Genomic DNA, 16272 nt, shown 5'->3' on the forward strand with positions numbered 1-16272 from the left:
ATCCCTTTTTAAGGTTGTTAACAAAGTGAGTTCAGTAACTAGTTACTCCATTAGAGCCGAAAGTGGATCTCCATGCTTCAAGTTGAAATTAATAGTGTATGTTTTGAGCCAAGATAGAGAAAACTGAAATGTTGTTTGAGTCTCTTATTTGGAGGTCAAACAGCTTAGAAATGGTATATTGTATTTAGCTTTTTAATTTCAGTCTTTTGTGGTAAACTAAATTAAGCAAGGCTGTTTACAGTATATATACGTGTATATAGATGCTCACATATCTAGACATATATGCTTATACCTATATCTTGTCTTTATATACTTTACTATATTGCCTTTATATCCTTTACTGGTAAGATTGTTTCAATATTCTAATTTTCAGGGCTTATCATGAACCATGCCCTAGAGTCTAGGGCAGAAACATAGAGCTATTCTGTGGTGTTAAGGTAAGAGATTCCAGAGAAGAGATACTACTGTTTTTAAAGAGTGCCAGAAGAGAAATTTTTCTTTAATACTACCCTTACAATAACTTGGTGTTCACTATTGTAACCAAGTTATCAAACCTTGCATTGGCAATATTGGGACAAGCCAGTCTTCAAATAAGATGGGATAAAAAAGGACACATTATCACTTTCGTGTCATTCTTTCTAAGATCTAATAAGTCTAATCATGAGGAAACATTAGACAAATCCAAATTAAGGATCATTTGATAACTGGTTGTACTCTTCAAAAAGTCAAAAAACAGAAAGGCGATTCCAGATTAAAGGAGATGTAGCTGAGGTGACAAAGACAATGCATGATCCTGAATTAGATGGACTGGGGAAAAAATAGCTATAAATGCCATTATGTTGATAATTGATAAAACTTGACTATACATTAGATATTACTGTGTTAATATTTTCTGATTTTGATAACTGCACTGGTTATAAAAGACAGTGTCTTTGTCTTAAGGAAATAGATGCTGAGGACTTTAGGGATGAAGAAGTATGCTGTCTCTGAATTTCAAAAATGGTTCAGAAAACAGTGTGTGTATGTGTGTGTCTGTGTGTGTGTGTGTGTGCAGATATAGATATAAAATGATAAAGCACATGAGGGAAAACGTAAACAATTGGTAAATGTGGGTAAGGGACGTATGGGAGCTTCTTGTGTTATTATTCCAACTTTTCTTTCAGTTTCCTGTTATACCCAAGTAAGAAGTTATACCAGAGCAATAGAATTCAGATAAATCTCTTTGTTTGCAAGAACAGAGATTCATCAAGCTACCTAAATTAAAAGGGAACACAGAAATCTTTTTGAATTCTAGTACGCCTAGTGTCATGGAGACTATTGGAACCTAGGTTGCTGACTTCCTATTTCAGATGCTGTGTGGTTTCTAGATTTTGTCATGCTTGTGTATTTACTTTGCTTTCTTCTGTTACACTGGACTTATCTGCTTTCTCTTGGGTGCTGCTCCTCTGGAGCTTGGGTTTATTCCCCAATGTAGCTGACTTGCTATCTTCATTCAGATTCTTGAGAGAGAAAACCAGATGATTATTCTCTAGCTAATGATTACTTACTTACTTATGTGTCTAATGTTTATTCCTGGTCTGGTCAACCAAGATCGAGGCGGAGCAGCTGGGACCTGGGGGGTTGGGTTATAGCAGCACAGTTACATGGTATTTAGGGCTGACCCTTGGAAGTTGAAGGTACCAATTCTTTTGAAGGTACAATGGAAAGATATGCTCATAAATTGTCCCCTATAGCTTCCCAGTTTTGTAATATTACTTTTTTGTATTTGATTCCTTTTTAATTGTCCCTCCCAAAATGCTTTTGTTAAGGATCTTCACATGGTTTTAGGTCACCCAGCCCCCACCTTTCTGCTAAAATGAGGAAGAAGCATCAGGTGATTTAGAGGCAAGAGAATGGAAACATTCAGAATTTTTTCCTTTTGTGTAGTAAATGGATGACTGCTTCCCTCTCCACCACTTATAATATTTAAAAATTGTGAATCTGTTATGTTTTTATTTGTAAAATGTTAAAATTTCATTTTAGTAATTTGATTTGATCATGCATGTTTATCTTAAGTTCAAATACATTGTTTATTTGAAACAGTAATCAAAACATATTTTTTAAATTTTCAAGAAAATGTTCTGATAGTACATTTCTAATGTTTTAAAAGAAAAATTTTCTGAAGGCTTGTGGGCTAACATTTTCTGTATACCTGCTTTGTGCCAAATATTGTACTGAGTATAGTTACTTAAGCAGTATCATTAAATATATATAAGTTTCACATTTCATAACGATAATTATCCTTAATTAGCAGAAGAGGAAATAAAATCTCCAAGTGGTGACTTGCTTCAAATCACAGCAGTTAATACATAGTGGGATAAAAACTAGAGTTAGAAATGAGGTCTGTCAAACTTCAATGTGCATATTCTTTTAAAGAGTAAGGAGTCAGGTGGTCAAATACTTTATTATTTGAGATAGCTAATTTTATGTCATTTTTAAAACCTGTTACTACTGTTCTTTTTATTCTAAGATGCACTTATGATCAAGTATTGGTACATTTTGGCTGGCTTTGCTCAGAGCATTGGTGCATTAGGTATTGGTTTGAGGAGGATAGGAATGAATGAATGCTTGAGAGGAGATAAAGTCACTCTCTGGAGGGAGTTGGGATCTTGAATCCAGGAGAGAGATGTGCACTTATTCGTAATATGCCATATCTATGGACGTTCATTCTCAAACCATCATATACATGTTTTAAAGGAGCACATAGATCTAAGAAAAGCAAAAAGTGAAAAGGTTGAATAGAGAGTTTCTCAAATAGAAAATAATAAACATCAAAATACTGAATGGAGTTAGCAAAATATCACTTTATTTTTTATTTTTATTTATATTTTTCTTCTTTTTTGTATTTTTCCGAAGCCAGAAACAGGAAGGCAGTCAGACAGACTCCCACATGCACCCAACCGGAATCCACCCCGTATGCTCTGCCTATCTGGGGCATCGCTCTGTCGCAACCAGAGCCATTCTAGCGCCTGAGGCAGAGGCCACAGAGCCATCCTCAGCACCCGGGTCAACTTTTGCTCCAACGGAGCCTTGGCTGCTGGAGGGGAAGAGAGAGACAGAGAGGAAGGAGAGGGGGAGGGGTGGAAAAGCAGATGGGTGCTTCTCCTGTATGCCCTGGCCGGGAATTGAACCTGGGACTCCTACACGCCAGGCCGACGCTCTACCACTGAGCCAACCAGCCAGGGCCAGCAAAATATCACTTTAAAATGAATTTTTTGGGGGTGGCTGAGGTGGAGATAATGGATGAATCCATATTTAGTAGTGCCAATTCACCTATCAAGTGAAATTTATTTGAAAGATTTTTAATTAGCTTGGAAGTAATCAAGGAACGTAACCAGCATGTTGGTGTATGTATTTCTAGACCTTTGGCTATAGGGGTAAAAGTGGGAAATAATATTCTTTTTCATATAGGCAGTTATTTTAGTTTAATTGTGTATTTTTGCCAAAGAGAAAAGCAAATTATTAATACCTTTAAAATGTTTTCTTTAAAGTTGGACATGAAAACTAAAATGATAGAAGCTAAATGTCATGAAGAGAAGCTTAAACTTCAACAGAAACATGATGCTGATGTTCAGAAGGTAGGGTTATACCACTTATTCTTTTACTAATATTGAATGTTTGAAATATTCTAGGTTGTGTGATCATATATCTATCTGTCCATCCACCCACCCATCTATCTACCCACCTGTCTACCCACCCAGCTACCTGTCCATCCATGCATCCATTCGTCCATCCTCTTATTTATGTACTTATGATAGCCTGTTATAAATGTAATTTGCTAAATCAATATTATATCAAAAGTTGATCTTTAAACTTTATTTTCTAAACATATGTATTTATATGAATTCTTATAGTTTACATTACCTTTTAGTTCAACTGTAAATTCCAGAGTTTTTTTTGGCCTAATATTTTTTCTATTTTCTAGCAATTAATATTAACCTTTTAATTTGAAAAGGAACTCTTGGACAGCTCCATTTGGTATAGACTGCATGCTAGCACTGATAATATAGGCTTCTTTTTTCATTATCTCATTGACATTCATGCCTTCCAGTGTTTCAAGCTGTATTCTAATAAAATTAATTGTTCTTCTGAATGGGTTCTGCAAAAATCATCAATTTATGGTTATCCTATGTATAATTTCAAAACTATATTGTAATAATAATTTTTAAAAATTAGTGATACATACCCAGATGAGCTGTTGGCATTCCCTGTGCAGAAACGTCTGCTGTGGTTCTGCTTCACAGAGCTGAGAGACAGAAGTGGAGGCGGGCAGCTGAGGCCGCAGTGCCCTGTAGCGAAGCTCTCCGAACTCCGACCTCCATTATTATTTAGTCAGGTGCATATTTGGCTCATTTTTCGAAGCAACAAGAAGGAAACCACTGGTTGAAAATTAGAAAGACTGTTGAATCCTTTTTTTCTCCTTTCCTCTTTCCCAAACTTGAAAGGCAAATATTTCTTTCTGCTGTTATCGGCATTTCACCTTGGTTCATAAACTGGTTAGATAAAACAGTTCTCTATTATAAATATATTAGAGATTCAGTTCAAACAAAATAGAATCTATTCATGTATAATATAAAGGAATATAAAAATATATTTGGAAAAATCATGATAATAGAGTTTGAAATAGGCTTCTTGGTGTGTCTGTTACGAAGATCTATTGTAACAAAATCTTTTAATAATAAATATTTTCCAGGAACTTTTGAAAAAATAAATTCCATGTGAAAAAGGAAAGCAATGCAGCTAGTTTGAAATGCCAGGTGAAACATGAATGTAATCCTGACCTTATTCCATGCTGGGGAAGCACGTTCCTCAGTTTGTTGCTTGTATGGTGTTTCCTAAGTATCAGGACCTGGAGAGGAACAAAGTTCAGTGTTTTATCTATTTGCCTACTTTCTTTTCCTCTTATGCTGCTTTATGAAAGTTAGGATCAAACTAGCTCTTTTTTAAAATTTATCAAACCATTCTTATAGTGCATCTAAAACAATAAAAGGTAACGTAAGATGCTGGTAATAAAAGCACTAAGAAAAAGTTAGTTAAATATTGGTGAATAACTTTTTTTTTTAAGCTGACTTTGGGTGTATAGGAAATATACCTGAAGTGTAAGAAAAGAGTATATTTATACTCCTGCCTCAATTTGTGTGTTTCTTTTCCTCCACCTGGTTAGCACACTTTTTTTTTCCTTCTTGTTAACTTTTCTACATTTTGGTTATTTCTCTGTGATTTTTTTTTGAGTGTAGATGTATTTAGAAGTATATAACAATCATGATTAAGTTTCATTAAGTGATTAATTTTCAAACTTCTGACACAATATAAATTCATGATGTAAAATATTCATGCAATTTTGACATCTTTTGAGATGATTTTTCTGATTCACAATAACAGAGCTAGATATAAAAGAAGCTTATTACCTCTCATCTTCCCATGTATCTGGAAATTCTCGTTATTGTGCATGAAAATGATAGGACATTAGCGGGAAGAGTCAGAGCTCTGCGCATCTGAAGATGCTCTGTTCCAGTGAGGTGGGGGGGGTGAATTGAACTATCCCAACATGTCAAGTTTTGATGGCTTCTCCCTGTTACTTTTTGACAGTTTAATCTCTGAGTTATATTTTAGAGAATCACCTAATTTATTATTTATAGTCTCCTTAAAGATTGATACATGAAAATTCAAAGCAGATAGCATATCTCTTTCAGTAATCATTTATTCTAACATATTTACTATTTTCTCAATATAATTTTTATATCTTTTATGGGATTAGCTGAGATAGACTTGCAAAAAATATTGTGCTCATTTAAAAAATTATGTGTTCTGTATGTCAAACAACATAGTATACTAAAACATTTAAAATTTATTTGCAGATTTTAGAAAGAAAGAATAGTGAAATAGAAGAAATGAAAATTTTATACAAAAAGAAACAAAATGAAATGGAGGAGACTATTAGAAAACTTGAAAAGAAAGGTGATGCTGTATTGTTACATAAATCTTTTAATAATACTTTGTTTATTTTAATGGTTATATGAAGTAAAATTTAGTTTCTGACCTTTTGTTGTATGAGATGGCAATGTTTATGTGGGTATCTATCAGTGGATATGTTTATGTGAGCTTTCATATGAATGGGGAAAAACTGTGTGCGTGTGTGCATGTGAGTGCATGAGTGTGTGTGATGGCAGCAGTGGTGGCTGGTTTGGTTAAGGAATTGGAAAAGTCTGTCACTGTTACATTCTCTTTGTAACTGTCTGACTCCTTATTGGGCTACCATAGGTCAGTCATAGAGTTACAGGGGGTCCTCTGGTTACAATAGTTTCATTCCTATAACAGTGACATAAGCCAAATTTTGGTGTAAGTTGAAACACACCCTAGCCTAACACAAATGGAACACTTGCACTTTTTTTTTTTGCATTTTTGCATTTTTCCGCAGCTGGAAATGGGGAGGCAGTCAGACAGACTCCCGCATGTGCCCGACCAGGATCCACCAGGCATGCCCACCAGGGGGTGATGCTCTGCCCCTCTGGGGCATCGCTCTGTTGCATCCAGAGCCATTCTAGAGCCTGAGGCAGAGGCCACAGAGCCATCCTCAGCGCCCGGGCCATCTTTGCTCCAATGGAGCCTCGGCTGCAGGAGGGGAAGAGAGAGACAGAGAGGAAGGAGAGGGGGAGGGGTGGAGAAGCAGATGGGCGCTTCTCCTGTGTGCCCTGGCCGGGAATCGAACCCAGGACTCCTGCACACCAGGCTGACACTCTACCACTGAATCAACCGGCCAGGGCAACACTTGCACTTTTAATAGTCCAAAATGGCATAGGTAAGTGTACTAGGGGACGCCAGCTTCCTTACTCATACATTGTGTTACTATGTATTCCACTGTGCACAACCAAGCTGGTTCACCCACATACTCTGTAAATATGACGCTAACAGCATAAGCCAAAACATGTCTTAAGTTTTTTAAGTTTTTATGGGAGTGAGCATTGTAAACTTGAAACATCGTATGTCGAGACTATTTTAACCTGAGGATCCCCTGTACTGGTTTTCACAAAGAAGTCTAGGGAAATTATTCCTCTTGGTCTAATACAATTTATTACATCAAGCATCTAATTGTGCTCGCTTAGGCAGTGCATATATTAAAAAACATTAAGTATCTACTTTATTGCCTTATATTCCGGTATTGTGATTGACCAGAACAAACATTTAAAAAATATTCCTCATCTACACTTTCATTAAGAAGGAAAAGAAAGCAAGTGATCAAGTGTTAAATTGACTATGATTATAGGCCACTACATCTAAATACAACAGGCAGCCATTAAAGAGAGTGTTGAAAACATTTTTGGAGAAGAGAACTTTAAAAATGTCCAGGTACTGCCCTAGGGATGCTGATACTGGTAAGTTTTGGGACAGATGCTGCAAAACCACTTAGCTAGAGTGGATATCCTATACATTAAGAGATAAATTGGAAAAGATAAGCTAGGTGACTTGGCATGACTTAAGCATGGCCTTGAATTTCAGATTTCAGAGTTTCAAGTTAATCTTGTAGATGCTAGGGAGATGGAAGATTTTTGAGAAGTGAGTTTTCAGACCTCAAGTTTTAGGAGGAGTAGACTTGTAATGGTGGGTGGTGGGTGTGCCACCATGGTGAGGCCAGTTCCCAGTCTGTCATAAAGGTCAGAGGCAGAATGGAGTGAGAGAGAGAGAGAGAGAGAGAGAGAGAGAGAGAGAGAGAGAGAGAGAGAGGGGGCACATCCCATCTATTAGAAAACAGGCTCTAATCCCAGGCTTGCTTTTCAGCATCTGCTATGACATCAGGAGGCCTCTGAGCCTTGTCTGACTTACTGTAAATGGTGCGGTTGGAATAAATAATGCATAAAGTTCCTTCCAACTCAAAGAGTTCATGCTTCTGTGCTTCTGTAATTTTGAGTATAAGGTAATAAGAACCCAGGATATCAGAATGCTGGAAGTGGGAGTACTGAAAATGGAACTGAAGAAGAAATTTTGGAGGATTTGATGAATGATAAGATATAGGTGATGAATGTGAGGAAAGGGGAGAGAAGAATTCATTTAGGGGTTTCCATATGGAACTTACTGGCTCTGTTACCGGTCACCAAACTCGAGTGTATTTGAGAGAATGGTAATACTTTTGAGATTTAGGATGGCAATTATATATATAAATTACCTAATGAAATAGGTGTTTTTAGGTTTGTTCCCATCTTTAAATGTTGGCTAGAAATTTGTTTAGGTTCTTTCTCCAAATATCAATGGCCACAAGAATATTTTAAATTTATGTCTAGGTATTTGTTTTTTACCCTGATTTAAATCAGGCAATTTTTAAATAGGTTTAAAAATAATATTTTTAAAGACTTTGAATTACAAATAGGTCTTAGTTTAATTTTGGATTGTGAAGTAAAATATAGATGCTAAAGACTAATACTAGGTTTATTTGGATTCTTCTCTTTCTACCCCCATTTGTTACATAGTTGAGATATAGGAGTGAAAAAAATGCTTATGTAAATGTTTTTGGAAATTTTGCTCTTTTTTTGAGGAATAATTGACATACATTATATTAGTTTCAGATGTTCAACACAATAAATGATCGGCACAGTAAATTTAGTTAATGTCCATCGTGATACGTAGTTATAGGATTAAATTTGGTATCTTGAAGTAAGTGAATAAGGACATATTCAGTAAGCTAAGAAAATACTACACTGAAGCAAACACACAGATGAATTAATTTTACTATTCAGATGACATGAATATGTTAAACACATTTATGCTTAAGTCAGTTTTAAAAAGGTTTTTTAAAAATAAATTTTAGAACGTAATTTATAAGGGAAATATTTTATGTAATTTAAAGCATATTTTGTTTTAGTAACATGAACCTTGGCAGTGATTTTAAAGTTCCCAGGAGCAACAGTGTGGTGAAATGACAGGCTCCTTTTTTATTTATCTAGTATACATCCTTTTGAGCACTATTATGCCTGGTAGATAAAACATTGACTTATCTTTCTGCTCAGGAAATAGGCAAGTAAACCATTATAACACATAATGTAGTAAATGATTTCATGGAGAGGTATTTGAGGTTCCTTGGGCATACAGAGGAGTTTCCTTCTGCCCTGCACGGTGAGGAAGCCGGTTGGTGTAGGGTCCACAAAGGAGCTGATACTTGAGTTGTGACTAAGAATAAGTAGGAGTTTTTCAACAAGGGAGAGGAGGGCGTTCCAAGTAGAACAACAGTCATAGTTATAGTTAGGCAGTAATGTATGAGGGTTTTGGCTTTTATCTTTTAGGTGAGGGGGATGGTAGAAATTTTTTTTTTAAGTCTGGGAATAAATAACATTACTGGATTTGCATTGTAAAAAGGCCTTTTTTAAAGCAACAGAAGGCCCATTGAAGGGAATGGTACTGAAGCCAGCACAGTGTTAACATTGCCTGTAGGGTAAGTATGAAGGATTCAACCTAGACTGTGGTGGTTGAAATGGAGAAAAAAGAATAAGGTATTTCATAAGAGAGAATTGAGAAGACTTGGTGAGAAATCTAACTGGTACACTATCTATTTTTTATCATCAAACTCTTATATGGTTTCTAGAATTGGTTTAACTCTGTTTTTATCATTTTGACAGTTCAGACCCTTATACGTGATTGTCAAGTTATCAGAGAGACTAAAGAAAACCAGATTGCAGAGCTAAAAAAGATATGTGAGCAAAGTACAGAATTTCTGAATAATGATTGGGAAAAAAAGGTAAGAAGTAATCAGAAATATAAAGGTTTATGCTTCAAAGTAACAGTTAATTATAAAAATAATGGATGTTCACAGAATATACAGAAAGGTATGAACAAAGAAAATAAAGTAACTTAAAACCAGGGACTATCTAGAAGTGGCTACTGACCATGTTTGATATATTTTCTTTTAGAAGTCTGATGGCTTATAAAATAGTTTGCATTTAGAAAACTTTTGACTAATTTTTAAATTTAATTAATATTCTGAATATTTTTGTCATAGTTAGTAGATTTTAAGCAATATTAATAGGGAAACAGCAGTAGGATAATTTTTGGAAATTGAATTCTTAAAATTTGAGATTTAAGCTATTGAACCATTATTTTCCTGGAATTTCAGATAACAATCGTTATAGTATAAACTTGTTTTTGATATAAATAAAATCAGTAGTGGATGGGTTATTCTTGGAGGAACATTTAATTTAATTAAAAATATTTTCATAAATTTAGCAGGGCAAAGAGTAATAATAGAAATACTCATTATGAATGAGTCTTACCTCATCATATCGTATTTACTCAGGAGCCCTTCACCATTAGTTCAAATTACAAAATGTATTTAAAAGAAATATTTCCTTTGAGGTATTCTTTTGCAGAGATCTTCTGTTAACTGATACTGATAACTCAGTTAGTCTGGGTTCAAAATGTTTTATTGAAAGTTACAAATGCCTTCCCGAGCAGGGTGGCTGGGCTGAAATCTGTCCTGGAGGCGGCAGCTCAGGACCAGTCTGGGCCATGCAGTGCATATATGTGGAGATGGGCAGAGCTAGCTTCTCCCTAGTTTTACTTTGTTCATTGATATGGTTTTCCTCTTTACATATTTTGTTTTATATATATTTTCTATAAACGTGGCACATGCTTGTGCTTGCTGTAGGTATTTTGTGTACACAGCAGGCCCCATTCCCTAGTTCCATATTTCCCAGTGTAAGTTTAAGGTGTTTAAGAGAAAAGTCTTCTGCCTTTTGCCATATACAAGGGTATATTTTATTCTTTCAGCTGGATTAGTATCTGTTACAGTTACACAAAAAATAATAGCTGTGGGAACATTGCAAACATGGTGGGAGGCCTTTTTTGTGATGCACAGTTGCAGGTCAGTCTAGGCAGAGGTGAGAACCTGTGTAAGCAGGACAGGTGCCAAAAATTAATATGCAGATGATAAGTTCACTCTGATTTATGCAGTCATTCATTCAAAAATTATTAAGTATCTCTGTGGACAAGGTAATGTGATATATGTGTGTGTATACCCCTTGCTAGAAATGTCCATCTTACATCTCTCGCTTTAAATCCCAGTTATCCAACTACCTATATAAGATCTCTCCCTGATTTAAATTCCATCCTTCTCAAATTCCATCTTCTTTTGTTGCTCAATTAGTCTCCGTGTAGGGTTTTTCCTATGTCCCCCTTTCGGGCAGTATTGCTATCTACCCAGCTGCTCACTCTCTTCTGGCCTCACCTCTCCAATCTAACTACTTGCCAAATTCTGTTCCTTCTACTTGTTTTGAATTGCTCACCCTGTCCCCTTTCCTAATTTTTGGAGCCTGTCGTCTGTTGCTTGGATTTGCTGTAACTAACTCTTTGTACCTGTTTCTTCAGTTCACGCCCCGTGATACAACCATACTGATGATCTTTCTGCCACACCGGTCTGGTTTGCTTCACCACAGTGGTTCTCGACTGACCACCTGAAAGCTATCCAGGAGCCCACCAACAGTCACCTCATTAGAACAAAGGACACTTATCACTTAGGAAGTAACAAGGGTTTTAGGAGCTCTGTCCTAGGAACCAGGAATAGAGACCAATTGCTGTATACAGGAGTGGCCAGAAGTAGGTTTATAGTTGTTTTTATGATATATAATAATTAAATAATATTAATACAAGAATATACCCTGTGTTTTACGAACTCACTACTGTAAACCTACTTTTGCCATAACCTGTATATTCTGTTATTACACAGATATGTATCTAGGAGTGGAATTTCTGGGTTATATGATTAATTCTATATTTAACATGTCAAGAAACTGCCAGACTGTTTTCCAGAGTGGCTGTACCATTAACCTGTGGGCTTCTGTGTGGACAGATTCCTGGTTTTTCTTGGGCTCTTCTGGCATAGGGCAACTACATGGTCAGGTGTCCAGGCTAAAGACCGATATGCAGGATGCTGGGAAGGCCTTCTGTGTCCCTGTACCCCCTGCCAAACCTTGGCTAAAATATTTCTGTGGGAATTTATAGACCCCCTTATTATCAGGGCCAAGATGGCATCCTTGTTTAATAAACCAAGCAAGATTTGTATTTGAGAGCAGAACTCATGTTTGCTGTTGAAACAGTTTATCCCTCAGGGGAATGTTTGCCCTTTAAAGCCTCCCAGACCACGTGACCGGGAGTCCAGTTCTAATTCACGGCTAGGTTTGGGAAAGCACTCGTGATGCACTGTGCCTGGTACATGCAGAGATTAATGAAATGTGTTGGTTGAACATCTAGGTACTGTCATCTCCAGTCAGAGCATTACCCAATTTCACCTGTTTGATCCTCACATGAACCAGCCGAATTATAGCATACTTGTTTTTACCAGTGTCATTTTTACCCTTGTAGTCTCAGCTATAAATTCCCTGATTAGTTTGAAAGACTTAGAGACATCCCTCCAACTTCCAACAGGCACGTGCACTTTAAAAAGCAATTGCGGGTTACACTTGAGGAGCCACTGTGTATTAATGGACTACTAAATACAGTTGAATTTTGACAGCCAATAGGCATATGTCCTAGGGCCTTTGAGAGACCATGACCCTTGCAACATAAATATAACCACAAAATTTCTGGCATTCACAGCCCTTTGTCAGAGTTACTATGCCTGTCCAGCTGCGAAGCAGCACTGAGATTTAGGTGCTGTGGACTGGGCTACCTTCATGTACCAGCTAAGTGATTGACTTGAATACTAGACATAACAGCAGTTTAAAATGTGTACTTTGGCAAGGATACAAATACAGCGTAGCAGGGATTTGGAGGACCACCTGCAAACAGTCTAAATTGCATAGGTTAGAGTATTCTGGATGGCTGTTACTGAGCCAACATCATTCTTCCTGTTCAGCTAGAATCTAGAAGAAAAGTTCTTGGGACCCTGACCCATAATTAGCATAATCATTGTTTGCATTCTGCCTCTGGTTTCCACGATCTTGCAGGATTTTCCCTGTTTGTTTAATATCGTCCTAGTCAAATAGGAATCTGTATGCATATGAAACGGCCTTGTTCTCCATGAACGGGAAATAAAATGTACCTTTTAAACTATTTTGGACTCCTCCCCTCCCCACCTGTTGAGTGAGCCTGGGGTTGGATGTGAAGGAGAGGAGTTAGACTCTGAATCCCGCTCCCTTTCAGGTAAGAGAAGGAGTGCCTGCAGGCTGCAAGCATAGGTTTCAGTTTCTTGTGAAAAGTGTCCATTGAATCTTATATATTTTTTTACCTTAGTTACATAGATATTTAGAGTATAGTCTTTATAAAGAAAAACCTGTATACATAGAGACATAAAGTATACAGTTCTTAAATAATTCTCTATTTGATTTATGATGTCATCTCTGTATCTACTTTTGTACAGATTACAGAATGGATAAAAATAGTTTCTTGTTGGAGGTAGAGTGAAAGAGAAAGACTATTTAACATTACTCTTGTGCAAAATTTCATGCAAGTATTATGAAAATACAAACAGTAACATAATCCTTTTTTTCTTCTTCTTTACCAAGAGGAGAGGAGATAGAGAGGAGGGGAGATAGAGAGACAGACTCCCGCATGTGCCCCAATGGGATCCACCTGGCAACCGCATCTGGGGCCGATGCTCGCAGCAAAGCTATTTTTGGCACTAGAGGTGGAGGCTCCAGGGAGCCATTCCCAGTGCCTGGGCCAGTGTGCTCAAACCAATCAAATCATGGCTGTGGGAGGGGAAGAAAGAGAGAAAGGAGGGGGAAGGGTGGAGAAGCAGATGGGCGCTTCTCCTGTGTGTCCTGACCCGGGACATCCACACATAGGATGATACTCTACCACTGAGGCAACTGGCCAGGGCTGATAATATTCCTAATAAATAACAATATTATAAAGATTTCTATGTGCTTTCAGGCTAACATGAGTGTGGTTTAGCTAAGACATTGTATTATCTATCTGATTTATTTACTGCTGTTCCCTGAGGTGGATAATTCCCTTTAAGATTTGTTGATCCATTAAAATTTCCAAGTCAGGAAAGTAAAGAATTTTTTTTTTTTTGTGACAGAGACAGAGAGAAAGTCAGAAAGAGGGACAGATAGGGACAGACAGACAGGAAGGGAGAGAGATGAGAAGCATCAGTTCTTCGTTGCGGCTCCTTAGTCGTTCATTGATGGATTTCTCATATGTGTCTTGACCGGGGGCATTACAGCAGAGGTAGTGACCCCTTGCTCAAGCCAGCAACCTTGGGCTCAAGCCAGCGACCTTTGGGCTCAAGTCAGTGACCATGGGGTCATGTCTGTGATCACACACTCAAGCCAATGACCCCGCACTCAAGCTGGTGACCTCGGGGTCTCAAACCTGGGTTCTCTGCATCCCAGTCCGATGCTCTGTCCACTGCATCACCACCTGGTCAGGCAAAAATAATTTCTTGATAATGCTCTTTATATAGTATCTTTACTTTGAATGTTTATTTGTGAGTTTTATATCTTTTAATGTTTGGGACACCATATAAATAAATAGAGAAATAAATAGGAAAACATTTTCCTGAGTTGTAAAATCATCTATTTTATAAGAGTGATGAAAGAGTCTACTTTTCATTTCACCATGTAGCTGCACAACGCTGTCGCAGAAATGGAGAAGGAGAAGTTTGACCTTCAGAAGCAGCACACGGAGAACATTCAGGAACTGCTGGAGGACACGAACGTGCGTCTGAACAAGATGGAGAACGACTATGTGTTGCAGACACAGGCCACAGTAAGTCCTTCTCTTTTTTGGCCACTTTTAGAAACTAGGCTCTGATTCTCCATGGGTCTGTGCTTTTCGGATGTGTGCAGTGAGCAAGTGTGGTATAGAATTGCAAGAAGTCGCTTTACCTTCCCACCTGGTCCAGGTTTATGTGTGACAGTGGGCAGTCTCTTGAAGCAGCTGTGGATTTCACTCTGGGTTATTTGATCCCCCCCCCCACACTTTATCTCACCCCCTGGAAACCATTGTAAATGTTTCCTGTTTTTTTCACTAACTTTCAATCTAGATATATATATATAGTTTTTTCTTTTTGTTTGTTTCATTCTTTTTACCTGAAGACTTGACTGTTTTTCTGAAAATATTTAATACTTGGGTGAAGAAAATCAAATGGGAGGAAGGACTAGAGTGACCACTTCAAGGCAGATTTTCCTAGAGGCGGCATCTTGACTGAAGGACTAGACACAGTTATCACGTGTGTGATTCCCAAGTCCCCTTCCTGTGCAAGTACAGGAGGAGGCCAGCACAGAACCCTGCGGAGACCAGGAGCGAGGGAGGGCCCTATCAGCCTCCTTACAGAGCTCCTGCGGCTGAGTGCGGGAGGGGCAGGTGTCCGCGGCCTTTTAGAAGCCCTGCTGACTTAACAAAGCACCTCAGCCTGGAACAGGTAAGCTGTTGGCACAGACCCAGGCAGCTTGCATCCGAGGCAAGTGTGCCTCATCAGTCTTGTTCCTAATGTGTACAATCTGCCAGAACGGTGGGGGTTGTCTCCCAGGCATAAACCCAGTGCTCATGTATCACTCACAGCCCACCCACCTGGTCTGGCTGGCCCAAGCACATCCTTGAGCTTAAACCTGTGGCATCTGAACACTCAGCTACCCAGGCCTGGCTTGAGACCCCTAGACCAGCTCCAGGGTCGATCTTATAGGGTTCACATATGGGAAGCCAGATCCACAGTGATGTGTGTCTCTGGTTCTATGTGGAGAACAAACTGTGGGACCGAGAGTGGAGCAGGGGAACCAATGAGGAGGCTGCTGCGGTCGTCCAGCAAGAGCTGGGGCTGGGCCTGGGCGTCGTCTGGAGGGAGACCGGGAGAACGACTGTGCGGTCAGCCACATGGCGCAGGCTGGGCTGGAGCAGGCTTATTGGGGAAAAACATCAGGAACTTCTCTTCTGGATAATCATGATGTGCAAAGTTATGAACAGAAACCAAATTTATCATTATATCTGAATTACATTTTTATCATCTCAGCATCCTGAATTTTCACAAATGTGAAATAAATAGGTTAAGTAATTTTAAAATGAGAATTTGTGGAACATACTGACTGCCTAAAATGTTTACTGCATTGTTCTATATTATTAATTAAATAATATTAAGAGAGCAGTATCTTTCACTGTGGAATTTTTAATTTTTATGAATTTGGGATATAAAGAAAAGTGATACTTTGGAGCCAAGAGGTCACTCTCAGAAAAACTTCATTCTGTTTTTAATGAAAGTTGAATTTCAAAATTAGCATTCAGACCCTGTCATTAGATAATAGTACATACAAA

General features: G+C 38.0%; 1 protein-coding gene across 3 annotated transcripts in view; it reads left to right on the forward strand.

Annotated features, from left to right (window-relative positions):
• Positions 1 to 16272, forward strand: part of CEP112 (centrosomal protein 112) — a 423550-nt gene that overhangs the window by 70313 nt on the left and 336965 nt on the right. For all 3 annotated transcript variants that reach the window (XM_066386628.1, XM_066386631.1, XM_066386629.1), the window contains exons 9-12: positions 3531 to 3617; positions 5898 to 5997; positions 9645 to 9763; positions 14590 to 14733. In XM_066386628.1, coding sequence (XP_066242725.1) covers positions 3531 to 3617; positions 5898 to 5997; positions 9645 to 9763; positions 14590 to 14733 — 450 coding nt within the window. The remainder of the gene's footprint in view (positions 1 to 3530; positions 3618 to 5897; positions 5998 to 9644; positions 9764 to 14589; positions 14734 to 16272) is intronic.

Source organism: Saccopteryx leptura, chromosome 5, assembly GCF_036850995.1.
Source record: "Saccopteryx leptura isolate mSacLep1 chromosome 5, mSacLep1_pri_phased_curated, whole genome shotgun sequence".
In the NCBI taxonomy this organism is placed as follows: domain Eukaryota; kingdom Metazoa; phylum Chordata; class Mammalia; order Chiroptera; family Emballonuridae; genus Saccopteryx; species Saccopteryx leptura.